Source organism: Ictalurus punctatus, chromosome 4 (assembly GCF_001660625.3).
Source record: "Ictalurus punctatus breed USDA103 chromosome 4, Coco_2.0, whole genome shotgun sequence".
Taxonomy (NCBI): domain Eukaryota; kingdom Metazoa; phylum Chordata; class Actinopteri; order Siluriformes; family Ictaluridae; genus Ictalurus; species Ictalurus punctatus.
Genome location: NC_071284.1, coordinates 1,665,001 through 1,680,481, shown reverse-complemented (window position 1 = coordinate 1,680,481; position 15,481 = coordinate 1,665,001). Strand labels below are relative to the sequence as shown.

General features: G+C 42.6%; 1 protein-coding gene across 1 annotated transcript in view; it reads right to left on the bottom strand.

Moving 5' to 3' along the window:
* The window catches only part of spon1a (spondin 1a), an 82,119-nt gene that overhangs the window by 51,355 nt on the left and 15,283 nt on the right, over window positions 1-15,481 (bottom strand). Inside the window, exons 4-6 of the mRNA XM_017465171.3 lie at window positions 9,229-9,302; window positions 8,861-8,983; window positions 4,893-5,041 (exon numbers count right to left, since the gene is read on the bottom strand). Coding sequence (XP_017320660.1) covers window positions 4,893-5,041; window positions 8,861-8,983; window positions 9,229-9,302 — 346 coding nt within the window. The remainder of the gene's footprint in view (window positions 1-4,892; window positions 5,042-8,860; window positions 8,984-9,228; window positions 9,303-15,481) is intronic.

Here is a 15,481-nt window from a genome sequence, read left to right as displayed (position 1 = left end):
ATAAGAGCATATATTAAAGAATGTAAGACATACAGGTCTTGTTCTTTAGCGGGGTTGTTAAGTTCATTTATTTATTTATTTGTTCGTTTGTTTGTTCGTTTGTTTTCCCCAGCTTGAATCCAGTGAACCCACTGAAGTATGCCTTTTTCATTTTCATGTTACTCTTCCCATGAGATTTCGAAACGATCTCAGAACGCACCGAGGAGGAAAATAAAGGAAATTATTTCATCATAACAATTAGCGTGTGTCGTTACGGCGCACTCGGAGAGCAAATCAATACCAGCTACTTTTCATTCGGCTCCAAAGTAATAATACTAACACGCGTGATATCTATCATTCACTCCTTATTTGGATTAAGCTGTTTGTGACTGGTTTTGTGTACAATCAGGGCAACGTTTGCGAAATACAAATGTATCGGTATACCACACGACTGTGTCATGAAAGCATTGCTTTTATCACCTGCTTTACACTGACAGAGATAAAGGCTCTTCTGTCCCACCTGTGAATTGTCCTTGTCTCGGCATGATGATCGGAGAACAGAGGAGCTCAGCTCCTCGTCGAGGAGACGTGTTTCATCACAGATATAGATCCTAACACAGCTCCTTGCTTTCCCGCCACTGCGGTTCCTCACACAGCCATTCGATATCGGACTCCCTGATGGACGAGCTCTCAGTGTGCGATCTGCTACCCCCCTCTCAGCTGCACTGTTCTGAGACGATACAGCGGTGTGCGTACATTACCTGTGCTAAATGCACACAGATGTTCGTCGGTACCCAAATATAACACTATCGCTACACTGGTACTGAGCTCATGAGAAAGATTTTGCTAAAGTTCTAACAGGAAGACATCGAACAAAGACTAGGTCATTTTCGGCGTCTGTTATAAACACACCTGATTACTCCTGACCAGTGATTGGCTCGTCCTGGTAGTATGAGGAAAGATTTGATTTCAGGATTTGCTTTGAGACACTTTTACGGGCAAATGTCAGAGATTTGGTAGAAATATTTGGTTCACCTTTTTAGCATCTGTCTTTTTTTTTTTTCTTTACAGAAACATCTGGAACACAGTGATTTGTTGCATATTACACACCTGAGACAATGAAATAATGCTCTTTAATATACTTCTATTACTACTGCTGCTTCTCCTACAGGTAGTATTGCTATTAATTATACTACTACGACTCTTATTATTATTATTATTATTATTATTATTATTATTATTATTACTACTATTACTGCTACTGCTGCTACTACTACTAATACTACTATATTTACTACTATTATTGCTATTACCTCTACTGAAACGACTAATCATATAATAATAATAATAATAATAATAATAATAATAATAATAATAATAATGTTTAATTTATATAGTGCCTTTCCAGAGCTCAAGGACGCTTTACAATGGTAATGCATTGATTCATTAACAATGAGCAATCAGGGACAAACACAAATTGTGAAAAGCAATGAGCAATCAAACACAGAACATGAAATACACGGTGCAGGCAGTACAGTCACTGAGAAAAACGCACAGCAACAGATTAAGACGGATAACATTGAGTAAGCAGATAGGTTTTTAATTGGGATTTGAACTCGGAGATGGAGGAAGGCTTTTGAGCTTCAAAGGTGAGGGAGGGATCAAAGATGATGCCTAGATTTCTGACAGTACTAGATGGTTCAACGAGAGTGCTATCAACGGAGGGTCATGGAGGATATGTTTAGTACGTGTCGGTGTTCCGATAATAATGATCTCAGTTTTGTCCATGTTCAGTTTAAAAAAAAAAAAAAAAAAACGGAGTTAAGCCATCCTGTTATTTCATTTACACATGCTGATAGCGGACCGGTCTGGAGAGCAGGAGCGGATCTACGAGCTGTATAGCCGTAACTGAAACCCTGGCGGTGAATAAGTTGACCCAAAGGCTTTATAATATATCATGAACAGCAGAGGTCCAAGAACCGATACCTGAGCGACACCTAATTTTAAAGATACGTTAGGCGACTCATAATCCTGCATAGAAATGTAAAACTGTCTATGCTTGAGATAAGAAGGAAGCCGGGAAAGAGCAGCACCTGTGACACCGATATCCGAGAGGCAGGAGAGAAGTAAGTCATGACAGACGGTATCAAAAGCGGAACTGAGATCGAGTAAGAGAGAACCGGAGATGCTAGCAGGTAACACGTTATTGACGACCCTTATGAGGGCAGTTTCCGTACTATGAAGAGGACAAAAGCCAGATCGAAAGGGTTCAAAGAGATTATTTTGCGCAAGGAAAGATTGGAGCTGCGAGGCAACAGTAATTTCCAGTATTTTAGAAATTTTTAGGAGCAAGAGGAAGAACTGGATTTCGGTATTAATTCACCGGTAGACGAGGGGTCCGTAGGAGTAAAGCTAGACAATTGTTGAGAGGAGTGTTCAGGCAGAAAAGTAAAATCTGAGGCCTTGCCTAGTATAAAGCACAGGCAGACAGCATTCAACTTTTCCTGGTAATAATTCAGGAAAGAGCAACAGAACTCTTCAGCTGCGTGAACATCATGAGCTTAGGGTTGGGTGAGCATATTGATTGTGTCAAACAAAACCTTAGGCCTATTGCTCGCGTTATTGATCATTGTGGAAACATAATTAGATTGCGCGGAGTTCAGAGCAGTTTTGTATGTGTTGAGGTGATCAGTGGGATCTAGAAGGTAAACACTAAGACCGGCTTTCTTATAAAGCCGCTCAAGCCGTCTACCGATGACTTATAAGGCCCGGAGCTCAGGTGTCTACCAGGTGGAAGCGTGGGAGGACGGAACAGGTCTGGTCTTAATAGGACGCGGACGGCACTTTAAAGCCCTGAGTTGGAATGGTGAGTATCCGATCTCCATTTCAGTTTTATCACCTAAAATGATGCAGAATAGGAGCAGAAAGGGAGCAACTTCCCGAGGCATATTCACGCTGACGGATATGATGCGGACCACCAGCGATACGTCGTTAGCCAGACCCGGACTATCACATCACCAATATACAGCTCACCAAGAGGATGGTAACCCATCCAAACAATCAGCACAACTGATACAGAGAGCTACAAAACATAATAAACGACAAAACAATGTTCATGCATTACCATGTGTGCACTTTGGTCAGAGGCAGATTGATCCTTGTACAAGACGAATGAACGAATCAATCTTCACGGTACACGCTACATTCCGAGGTGATGAGTGATTAGTGATCATACGTACGACTACTGTTCCGCTTCCTACTTTCATTGTAGCGGAAGAGCAAAAATAAAAAAAAATAAAAGGAGAAGATTAGAGTGAATGATGTCTGATGCGATGCTCTAACCCACGCTATCGACAGGGAGTCATTTCCAGTAATATCCTCCTCCGAGACTCCAGGTCTACTTTCCTCATTCTCTACGTTAGGAAAAAAAAGTGGCAAAATGGCAGACGGTAGAAAAGAAGTGTGAAAGGCATTAAAAAGAGGTCCTGAGATAGAGGTGACGATATAGAGAGCTTCAAGCAGAGCTCTCTCTGGGGCTAAATTCAATTTAGTTCCCTTCAACCTCATCCACACTCCTTTATCGTTCAATCAAAGAAACCGAAATCCGAACGCTTGCAATGGCCTCATTCCAATTCAGCCTACACACCAATCTGTATCGTTTTGCAGCTCTAAAATATATCTGGATGTGTTCTCGTTTGGAGAGGTGTTTACGCTGTTTAATGTCCTCTGGCAGTTTAGCTCCTTCATAACCATGTATTTATAATCCCACCGCTTCCTTTTGTCTTCTCCGAGAGATACTATGCTCATCTGCTTGTACTCTTAGTCATACTGGTAGTAAAAAAAAATGTAAAAAATGCTCTGCTACCAATATCCAATGCTACATGATACCATGTGATGTAGGCGTCGTGTACGTCGAACAGACGACACCACCTGACAGCGATCTGGACATTTAACATTAATTATAGCGAATAAAGCAAAGCAGCCTCTGTGAAAATATCAAGGGGAGGGACTACAATATCTTCCTATAATACAATAACCTGATCAAACATCTTAAACATATAAATCGGCACAACGAGCTTCCCTGAAGTGAAACAAAATCCGATCTTCTCCAGTGCAACTCTACTCTGTCCGAGCTAACTTCTCGGATGCTAATCCTGGGCCGTGACAGCTACAGATTACTGTAAGATAGATTTAAATTACGGACTTTCTCAGTCGAATTCGATTGAAATCGGCTCAGCCAGTCATGTCACTTTCATCAGAGGAATAACGACGTGATAACTGGAAACGTTTCAGTCCTGGAATCCATGTTTTGAGCTGGTTATCAGATTTGGCTAGTGATGATCGTGGCGAACAAAACCGTGGTTGCTATGGTTACGTTGTATTCTGAGACTGAGAACGTTACAATGAAAATCAAACCTGTGGAAAAATGTGAGCTGGTTTGGTGTACCCATTACCTAGCTAGGCGAAATAATGTTATAACGTATAACGTTTTCACACTGCATCTCCATGTATACTCATTAATAGGGGTTATTTTCTAATATGTGTAACAATGCTCTCGTATGTTAATGGACAACGACCTTGCAGTCAGTCAGGTAAATTGGCATTAGCCTAGGAAATGTTAAGAACAGCAGTTTTTCTTCACCAGTATAAGAGGTACTTTACTCATCAGGGAAAAAGCCTCACTGACTGAATATTAAACTGCAGTTTTATCCAGCATGGAGATCCTTCCAGTAAAATACGCATTATGGTAAAATTTTGCTGACTCCATCTTCATACTTTACAGAATAAGCACTGACCCAACGTAAGACCCAACAACTCAGTCCAGCCCAAGAGGACCTGTATTATTTTATAGCACTATTAATAATGTATACTGTACATACTCCGTGCCCTTTCGGCATTGTGTGCCTTCCTACCTTCTGTCGAATCTCTTCCTCCATCTTGATGGGCGAGCCAAGCTCCGCTACCTGCTTGACCCCGTCACTTGCGTAACCTCCATATTCCCACAGCACATAGTTCTTGGAGTGTGACGCGCCAATGATGGCTGACCAGTGATTGGCCCGTCCTGCCGGAATATAAAAAAAATGCTTGATTTGCATCAAATTAGAGAGATTATGGGAGAAATTAACAGGGAATTAGTAGAAATATTTGGTTTGACGGCCTCTGCTACTATTACTGTTATTATTACTACTACTACCAGTGTTACTATTATTATTACTACTGTTACTATTACTGCTACTATTACTATAATTATTACTAATGTCACTATTACTACTATACTACTACTACTACTACTACTACTACTACTACCACTACCACTACTACTACTACTACTACTATTACTACTACTACTACTACTACTACTACTATTACCACTACTACTACTACTATTACCACTACTACTACTACTACTACTACTACTACTACTATTACCACTACCACTACTACTACTACTACTACTACTATTACTACTACTACTACTACCACTACTACTACTACTACTTCTTCTACCACCCGTGTTACGATTATTATTACTACTGTTACTATTACTATTACTATTACTGCTACTACTATTACTACCACTACTACCACCCGTGTTACTATTATTATTACTACTGTTACTATTACTACTACTACTACCACTACTACTATTACTACCACTACTACTACTACTAAAATTACTACTACTACTACTACCACTACTACTACTACTACTGCTACCACTACCACCCGTGTTACGATTATTATTACTACTGTTACTATTACTACTACTATTACTACTACTACTACCACTACTACCAACCGTGTTACTATTATTATTACTACTACTACTATTACTACTACTATTACTACTACTACTACCACTACTACCAACTGTGTTACTATTATTATTACTACTACAACTATTAATACTGTCAGTGTTTCTATTACTATTATTACAACTATTATTACTACTACAGTACTCTTACTATTGCTGTAACTACTACTACAACTGTGAATACTACCAGTGTTACTGTTATTACTGCTACTTGTACTGCTACTACTACTACTAGTACTGTTTCTAATATTGCTAGTATTACTACTACTCTTATTATTGCTGTTACTAATACTACAACTGCTAATACTACCAGTGTCATAACTATTATTACTACCACTGTTACTGATATTACTAGTATTACTAGTCTTACTACTGTTACTATTTCCGTAACAACTGCTTCTACTACTACTAATTACTTTTACTACTGGTTATGTAAGAATAATAATAATAATTATTATTATTATTATTATTATTATTATTATTATTAAATGTAAAATGTAGTAAAATAAATTAAATCAAGGATGCCAATTGAACATTTGAGGTAAAAGAAAATATATTTTCCCTGCCAGTGAAATCACAAAAAAAGGCTCCCGATCAGATTTAGTAAGATCCAGACTGCGATGGGATTTTAAAGCCTCTGATGTAATTTCATTCTGCAGTATGAATTATTTCTCAGGAATGACATGCATACAAACATCCTGGACAGAATAATCTTCTCACTCTCTGTGTACATTTAATCCCTCAACCCAATTCATCAGTCCATAAGTCTCTCAGAGACCAGATCCGATGTCCAAACCCTGATTTTCATATTTCCTGTCAAACAACGCAGCCCTTTCACTTCATCCCCTAATACCCGTGAAGAACAGATAAGTCACGTCAAAATTGCAAAGAGCTCCTTCCAAAGGTGCAAGCAGCGCACATGTTCTGACTCAACGAGGTTCGGTTTGTCTTTCCAGAAAAAAAAAAAAAAGTTCTCTTCTCGTTAAAGAGCTTCTTTCTCCCAAATCTCGTTCGGATTTGAATTCTCTGAACGTTTCTTTTTTGTCCCGACCTCGTCCCAGCGTTCCAGGAAGAGCAGAGCTGAAATGTCATGAAAGACAAATCTGAAGCATTAAACATGCCAGAGAATAACCTTCATGTTCTGGAAGTAAGGTGATGCTCATATTTATTTGCTTTATGTCTGAGAGACAGATGAGCTAGAGGAGTAAAATTAGCCAGACGACAGGTGGCTTCACGCCGCACCTCCTCCCCTGTGGTGTTTCTAACAATTCCTTCACACCTGTTCCACATAGCAACTTTTTTTTTTCTCCTTAAACCGGGTGTATATGCGCACAAGTAAGCTCGATTACCTTTTCCACCTGCCAAAGCCTACACACACACACACACACACAGTTTTCTAAGCTCATAAATTTCTCTACTGGCTTTATCTCATTTTCAGGCTCGGTTTTAATCAGCATATCGATCCGAGCTGCTAGAGATCGAGCTTGAACTGAGCGTGTCGGTAATCCCTTGTCTTAATTTACTCCCAAGAAGCCAGTCTCGGAAGGTCAAAAAGCCCCCAGAGAACAAGATTAGGAATATTGACTCTAAAGGTAGAGGTTTAAAAACATTTAACAGAGTACATTTTATGGGAGTGTTAGGTAGGGCTGAGGCTAAAGGCATTAATGGGATAAATACATTAGATAAATCAACAGTGGTGGTTTTTAAGCAGCTGCATGGACACCACGGTTCACTCAAACACTCGAAGAACTTTGCAGAAAAGAAGCAGTTTCTGACAGAAACCAGCAAAAAAAAATAAAATAAATGCAGCTCCTGATCTTTCCCAAGGCAGATGGAGCTACAACTGGAACCATATGCTGCATTCAGACGAGAACAAAATCAAACTTTTGTCCATTACAAGGAAAAGCCTACTCCTTCTCCTACTGTGAAACATGGTGGTGGATGATCGATGCAGAATTCTTCTGATTACTAATCCCAAACTCAGCTTTTCCCTCTGTCTGGAGGTTATGATCTGGCCATGGATGAACCCATTATCATAAGAATGACGCAAAAATACATATAATTATCAACACAGAAAGGGTTGAGGATAATTATTTTGCAGGTGGAGGTGCAGGAGGAAGAGGATGAGGAGTAGGTGGAGGTGGTGGAGGAGGAGGAGGAGGAGGAAGTGGATGAGGAGGTGGTGGAGGATTAGGAAGAGGTGGAGGAGGAGGAGGAAGTGGATGAGGAGGAAGAGGTGGAGGAGGAAGAGGATGAGGAGGTGGTGGAGGATTGGGAAGAGGTGGAGGAGGAGGAGGAGGTGGAGGAGGAAGAGGATGGGGAGTAGGAGGAGGTGGTGGTGGAGGAGGAAGAGGATGAGGAGTAGGAGGAGGTGGTGGAGGAGGTGGAGGAGGAAGAGGATGAGGAGTAGGAGGAGGTGGTGGAGGAGGAGGAGGAGGAAGAGGATGAGGAGTAGGAGGAGGAGTAGGAGGAGGTGGTGGAGGAGGTGGAGGAGGAAGAGGATGAGGAGTAGGAGGAGGTGGAGGAGGAGGAAGAGGATGAGGAGTAGGAGGAGGTGGTGGAGGAGGAGGAAGAGGTGGAGGAGGAAGAGGATGAGGAGTAGGAGGAGGTGGTGGAGGAGGAGGAGGAGGTGGAGGAGGAAGAGGATGAGGAGTAGGAGGAGGTGGTGGAGGAGGAGGAGGAGGAGGTGGAGGAGGAGGAAGAGGATGAGGAGTAGGAGGAGGTGGTGGAGGAGGTGGAGGAGGAAGAGGATGAGGAGTAGGAGGAGGTGGTGGAGGAGGAGGAGGAGGAAGAGGTGGAGGAGGAAGAGGATGAGAAGTAGGAGGAGGTGGTGGAGGAGGAGGAAGAGGTGGAGGAGGAAGAGGATGAGGAGTAGGAGGAGGTGGTGGAGGAGGTGGAGGAGGAAGAGGATGAGGAGTAGGAGGAGGTGGAGTATGAGGAGGAGGTGTAGAAGGAGAAGGAGTATGAGGAGGAGGACTGTATTATATATGTATTTTTTATATATATATATATATATGTATATGTTTTCCTACAGCACTTACTATGCGTGCTATATTTATAACTCACTGGGGTAGTCTTTGGGGTGCAGTTTTTCGGACCAGTTCCCATAGAAGGTGACTCTGTACTTGGCCGTTCCACAGGCACAGCAATCCAGCAGAGGTTTTTCAGTGACCTCGCCATATAGCGGCTCTGGAGAGGATAAAATAAAAAAAGCACCATGATTATTTACACAAACACAAACACACGCGCACACACACACCAGTCTCTTGGCAGCCCACCGTCCACAGCAGGGGGTCTGGACTCACTGAACAACATCAACATGCAGTTTTAAAACGGAGAGACGGAGGACAAGAACAAGAGGAGAACGGTAAAGTAAATAAATAAATAAAGTATTGATGAAAAGAGAGTCTCCATGCTGAGAAACAACGCCTCACCTTTCTCACACAGTCGCTTCGTGAGAGAACCTTCATCCTGGAAAGAGATGATCTTCCTCTGAATGATGCTCGCCCTACAACAAAAAGAAGAGAAGAGACGTGATGAGATGTGAACAGTAGAGAAGAGAAGAAACAAAGACAGAAGACGAGAAGACACGATCTGAGATGAGAGGATGAGGAGAGGAGAGGAGACGAGGAGAGAAGAAAAGAAAAAGGGAACAATTAAGAGACGAGAACAGAACGAAAGAGAAAAAAGCAGATGAGAGAAGAGAAGAAACAAGGGCACAAGAGAAGACATGATAAGTGGAGAAGAGAAGAGATGAGCTGAGATGTGAGAAGAGAAGAAGAGAGGATGATGAGAGAACAGAAGAGATGAGAAGAGAAGAGATGATCTGAGCTGTGAGGAGAGATGAGATGAGAAGAGAAGAGATGATCTGAGCTGTGAGGAGAGAAGAAGAGAGGATGATGAGAGAACAGAAGAGATGAGATGAGAAGAGAAGAGATGATCTGAGCTGTGAGAAGAGGAGAGATGATTTGAGATGTGAGAAGAGAAGAAGAGAGGATGATGAGAGAAGAGAAGAAACAAGGCAGAAGAGAAGATGAGATGAGAAGAGAAGAGATGATCTGAGCTGTGAGGAGAGAAGAGATGAGAAGAGGAGAGATGATCTGAGCTGTGAGGAGAGAAGAGAGGATGATGAGAGAAGAGAAGAAACAAGGGCAGAAGAGAAGATGAGATGAGAAGAGAAGAGATGATCTGAGATGTGAGGAGAGAAGAGATGAGAAGAGGAGAGAAGAGAAGAGATGATCTGAGATGTGAGGAGAGAAGAGATGAGAAGAGGAGAGAAGAGAAGAGATGATCTGAGATGTGAGGAGAGAAGAGATGAGAAGAGGAGAGAAGAGAAGAGATGATCTGAGATGTGAGGAGAGAAGAGATGAGAAGAGATGAGAAGAGAAGAGATGATCTGAGCTGTGAGGAGAGAAGAGATGAGAAGAGAAGAGATGATCTGAGCTGTGAGGAGAGAAGAGATGAGAAGAGGAGAGATGATTTGAGCTGTGAGAAGAGAAGAGAGGATGATGAGAGAAGAGAAGAAACAAGGGCAGAAGAGAAGATGAGATGAGAAGAGAAGAGATGATCTGAGATGTGAGGAGAGAAGAGATGAGAAGAGATGAGATGAGAAGAGAAGAGATGATCTGAGCTGTGAGAAGAGAAGAAGAGAGGATGATGAGAGGAGAGAAGAGATGAGAAGAGAAGAGATGATCTGAGAGAAGAAGAGAAGAAGAGAGGATGATGAGAGGAGAGAACAGAAGAGAAGAGAAGAGGAAAAGGAAAGCGGGCCGCATGGTGAACAGTGGTGTAATCAGGACCCCCTACAGACTGATTGTAGAGGCTGAAACAGTGGCACGTGTCGGACTGAAAATCTCCACAGAATCCAGCGACACTGCTCCATTTCCCCAGCAGCAGGTGACAGCTGTGTGCTTACATTCCCTCTAAACACATGACACGTGCAGCCTCGCACAAACGCCGTGCACTGTAATCACCCGCGTGTCTATCTCACTGACGTCTTACTCTTTTTTACACGTTTTAATGAATAACGTTTTTAAATGAATGAATAAGGCTTTTTCTCCAGTGAGGTGTTTTGTGATTTTCGATGAAGGGGTAACCGCACAGGCTTCATCTCTCTCTGTCTAGCACTCTCTTACCCGTCTCTTACGTGTTCTCCATGAAGTCCCCCGACCTATTTATATCCGTAAACGATTCATTCCACCTGTTTTCCACCTCCAACCACAACGACGCCCTCCATCGCTCCATTTTCCTACTTTACTCTCGCAGCACTTTTGCCAAATGTTTCATGTACGTCTGAACAATCCCACGAGAGATTTATAATACTCTCCGATGACTAATAAAGCCCGGACCCATTCAGGGCCTGTCGTATAATACATGCGATACGCAACACATCCAGTAAGTATAGTATTCTCACACGTGATGACCTTCCCGTGCCGAGTCATCAGCGCTGAGCTCTTAATCCCTCCCTTCGTCTTCCAAGAGCAATCGGCTTTTCGTGTCATAGGTTACATCGGATATATTTTTCATCGCTTTTGTTTTTCTGTTTTCCTCTGAAGTCTTGAACACGGTTTCATCAGCCTCGGTACACATTTCATCATCTAGGCAAACCGGCTGCAGTTTTAACTAAGAGCTGGATTTTCATCTGCACCTGTGCTTCTGTTTAAACCGAGGACCGGTATTAAAGGCGCCTCCATCGCCTCCTTCTTGTGTTAATCACGTTCCGTGATCCCAGCGGCACCGGTCGTCGCGGCGTTTGTCCGAAATCACAATCCCACCGCTTATCTGCGTCTCACCTGTTGTTTCCGTTTTCCGGTCATTAACGAGCGATCGCTCCTGGATTTTCAAAGCGTTATCGACCTCGTCAGGTTACGCCGTGGCGCTCTTCGCCACACCCGGCACGTGCACCTTACAATCACGCGCAAACACGAGCATCTAATCCGAGCTGTCGAGTCTAATCTTCGACCGGACGTTCGAGTCCGTGGAGCAAAATCGCATAAATATGTAAATCCACTGTGGCATTGATTTACTGAAGGTTTTACAAAACAACAACAACAACAACAAAAAACACATAAGAAAAGCTTGATTATACCTGGGAATATTCCGCTAACTCCGAGCCTCATCTATCATTCGAGTCGAGATGGGTGTAAATGTTTTCTGCCGAAAACGCACTAAAAAAAATTCCTTGAAAAAAAAGTTCCGGAAAGAAAAGCTCCGCTGATGTTTTTCATACTCGTGCGTACGTTAATAAATGCTAACCGGGCGTGTTCGAGGCATTTAGCCACGCCCCGAGAATCCATAAAAGGCAAAGCTAGCACAGAGAGAGCTAAAAACAACAAAATAGCAACTAACTGGATTTTTTTTATTTATTTATTTTTTCATTCATACCACATTCCTTGTGCAAATGTTCCCGTTAACAATTTCACGAATAGATCTGTTTGGATCCAGATATACAGCTATAGACGTTTTGCATGTTTGCTATAACGGATATGACCAGAAGTATTAAACACAGTACGGTGTCCGTGTGAACGGATCGATTTGGCACCAGAAACAGCAACCGTACGCGCAATTTAGTCCATCCGAAGGGCGGGTATTTTATTTGCGGAGGACATTTTCACTACGCGTTCACGTAGAGGAACAGCTTTTATCGTTTGTCGTTTTCTTACCGTTCCTACGTCTTGTTTTTTGTTCGTCTCACCCGTAATCATATTTTACGAAAGTGGAATCGAAAAGTGCCAATATGGCTAAAAATACCTAGGTGAGCTGAGTAAATATGAAGTCTACCCGAAGCCACCCGTGATACCCAGCCCAAACATTTTAAAAACACGCCGCGAAGAATATAGAAAAGCCTCCGAAACGAATCACTCGAATCGGCAGTGTATACACAACTAAACCCACATTTCATAAGCGGCGTAAAGTTTTACACGGGAGTCACGTAGGACTTCAAATCCGTTCCAAATGCTTCTGTTTAGCTCCATGGACATTTCACATTACACCGTTCCCAACAGCTACAGTGAGGGAAAAAAGTATTTGATCCCCTGCTGATTTTGTACGTTTGCCCACTGACAAAGAAATGATCAGTCTATAATTTTAATGGTAGATTTATTTGAACAGTGAGAGACAGAAACAGTGGAGGGAGCTGAAGGTTCGAGTTGCCAAACGTCAGCCTCGAAACCTTAATCGCTTGGAGAAGATCTGCAAAGAGGAGTGGGACAAAATCCCTCCTGAGATGTGTGCAAACCTGGTGGCCAACTACAAGAAACGTCTGACCTCTGTGATTGCCAACAAGGGTTTTTAAACCAAGTACTAAGTCATGTTTTGCAGAGGGGGTCAAATACTTATTTCCCTCATTAAAATGCAAATCAATTTATAACATTTTTGACGTGCGTTTTTTCTGGATTTTCTTGTTGTTATTCTGTCTCTCACTGTTCAAATAAATCTACCATTAAAGTTATAGACTGATCATTTCTTTGTCAGTGGGCAAACGGACAAAATCAGCAGGGGATCAAATACTTTTTTCCCTCACTGTAGCTCTGTACGATCAGCTAGAACATCTGCCAGTGTGTATTTCTCGAGGCGATACTGCCGACACAATAAGTGAATACAATATCAGTGAAGAGGCCTGGATCTCTAAGACCAAACCCCATCGCCCTGGGATGGATAGAAAATACATACTGTATGTTGCAGTTCGGATTGCGGTAGTAAAATGACAAAAATCTTCAATTTTATTAATACAGTATGACTTGACTTCCACGAAAACACATCGGGTCGTCTCAGAGAGATGAATCAGAGCAAAAACACTGCTTTGCTTTTGCTAGTAGAGAACATCTGAGAAGCCAGTGTGCGGAGTACACTGAAAATAATGTTCCAAACCATATTTGGAATTCTGGACCGTGATTGGTCAGATCGGTTAATTTTCTCTAACGGCGGCTCCGACAGTAGCGCAGCTGCAAATCACAGGTCCATATACATCGACGCGCTCGTTCTAATGCGGCGTCGTTTCTATAGTAACGGAGAACATTTACGGAAGGAGTCTCCATTGTCAGCGCTTTGTAACGGTCAGTATGAGGAGTTTACGTTTGCAAATTCGAACTCGATGTTAGGGTAAGGGGGTTAGATAATATATTCCTTCACGACACGCCTGCATCGCCATCCTCGATATCGGCTATTCGGAACGGATCTTGTTTGCGGTTAAAGAGTCAAACATCTGCATGTCTGTTAACGTAGAAAAGTTTTGGAAGAGGTCCCGTCTATAGTCAGACCGTACCGTGGCGTCTACGCTTTAAGCCACGTTCACGCTTCATGAAATGAAAGTCTGAGTAAAGCGACGGCTCTTTCTTTCTTATACTCTTTTTAATTCGCTTATTTTTCATCCTTTGCGTCTCGCGAGAGTTCATTTCTTTCCAGGTGGGTGGCATCCATACAGTTTCATCCACATCCTTCCTTTCTCTTTATGGCCTGACCTTTAACTGGCCATAATGCAGCAATAAATCCCTCATTTCCTCCATAGCTGAATAAATGGATGGGGGAAAACATATCACGGGTGGCGTTAAGAAGCACAGAGAGTTCAGATATAAGATCTGGGGAAGCCGGTATGGATGCGTGAGCCGGGCTAAGCCCTTCCTGTCTTCCAGAGATAACGCATCACATGTAAGGCTTCATTTTTGGCATGCGAAATGAAACCCAGCTCCGCCAACGGTAGGAAAAATCTCACCGAATGGTATGGAGATGCGAGAAGCGAGGCTGGGGCTGATTTATTTTGAGCCCAGGTTATAGATTCTTGACAGAACTCACACACCCCCGTATAGACTCGTATCTCCTTTTGGGCCGATATTTCTCACATCGGCCCTGGTTTGAGAAGTTGCACAGGAAATACGGTCCTGGTTGTAACGCGCATGAAACGTAAGTGGATAACTCACCCTGTAGTCCTTTCCCCCCTTTAAAACATCTCTGGAAAAGACGAGAACCTAAAACATTATACACTTAACACAAAAGCGACAGAAGCGTACGTTTAGTGTTTTCCCCAAACGTTTATTTTCCTGTTTGTCGTCTTTGGTATCTGGAGAAAAAGCGGCATGGAACCTGGAACAGATTACAGACTTGAAGCAGTTTTTCACTGTCGGGTTATTGACAGATATTAGATTTTCGCCCTCTATCTAATATCACAACTAGCCGTCACTGGATACGATAACACTGTACACCACCGTAAGAGGCTGAACATACAGTAAGACAGAGGGAAAAGGTCTCCATAGTATCTTCACTTTCCCACACACACACACACCGCACACACCAACCATCTCCCTTTCCTGAACGGCCGTAATTGTCCATGCTTTAATTCAATCTCACCCCAATTTCATACATCTAGGAGAACGCGGCAGCAGAAAAGAGCTCCCTCCATTTTCTACGACCCACCAGGCAATCAGAAGCAGTAATGGTTATTTAACATCCAATTTAAATTCTATCAATGAGACGTTATTAAGGCCAGATTCACTTTCCTGCATGTACACGGCTGATGCTAATCGCATTTCTGTGTGCGTCAGTGCGTCAGGAATGGTGTGTGTGTGTGTGTGGGGGGGGGGGGTCGAATGAGAGAGAATTCTGTTCGGGCCGGTGCTCATGGCCTCGCAGTATAAAATGAGGGTAAGAACGTCGTATCAGTGAAAGAGCTGCACGTTTGAACGCAGCGCAAAC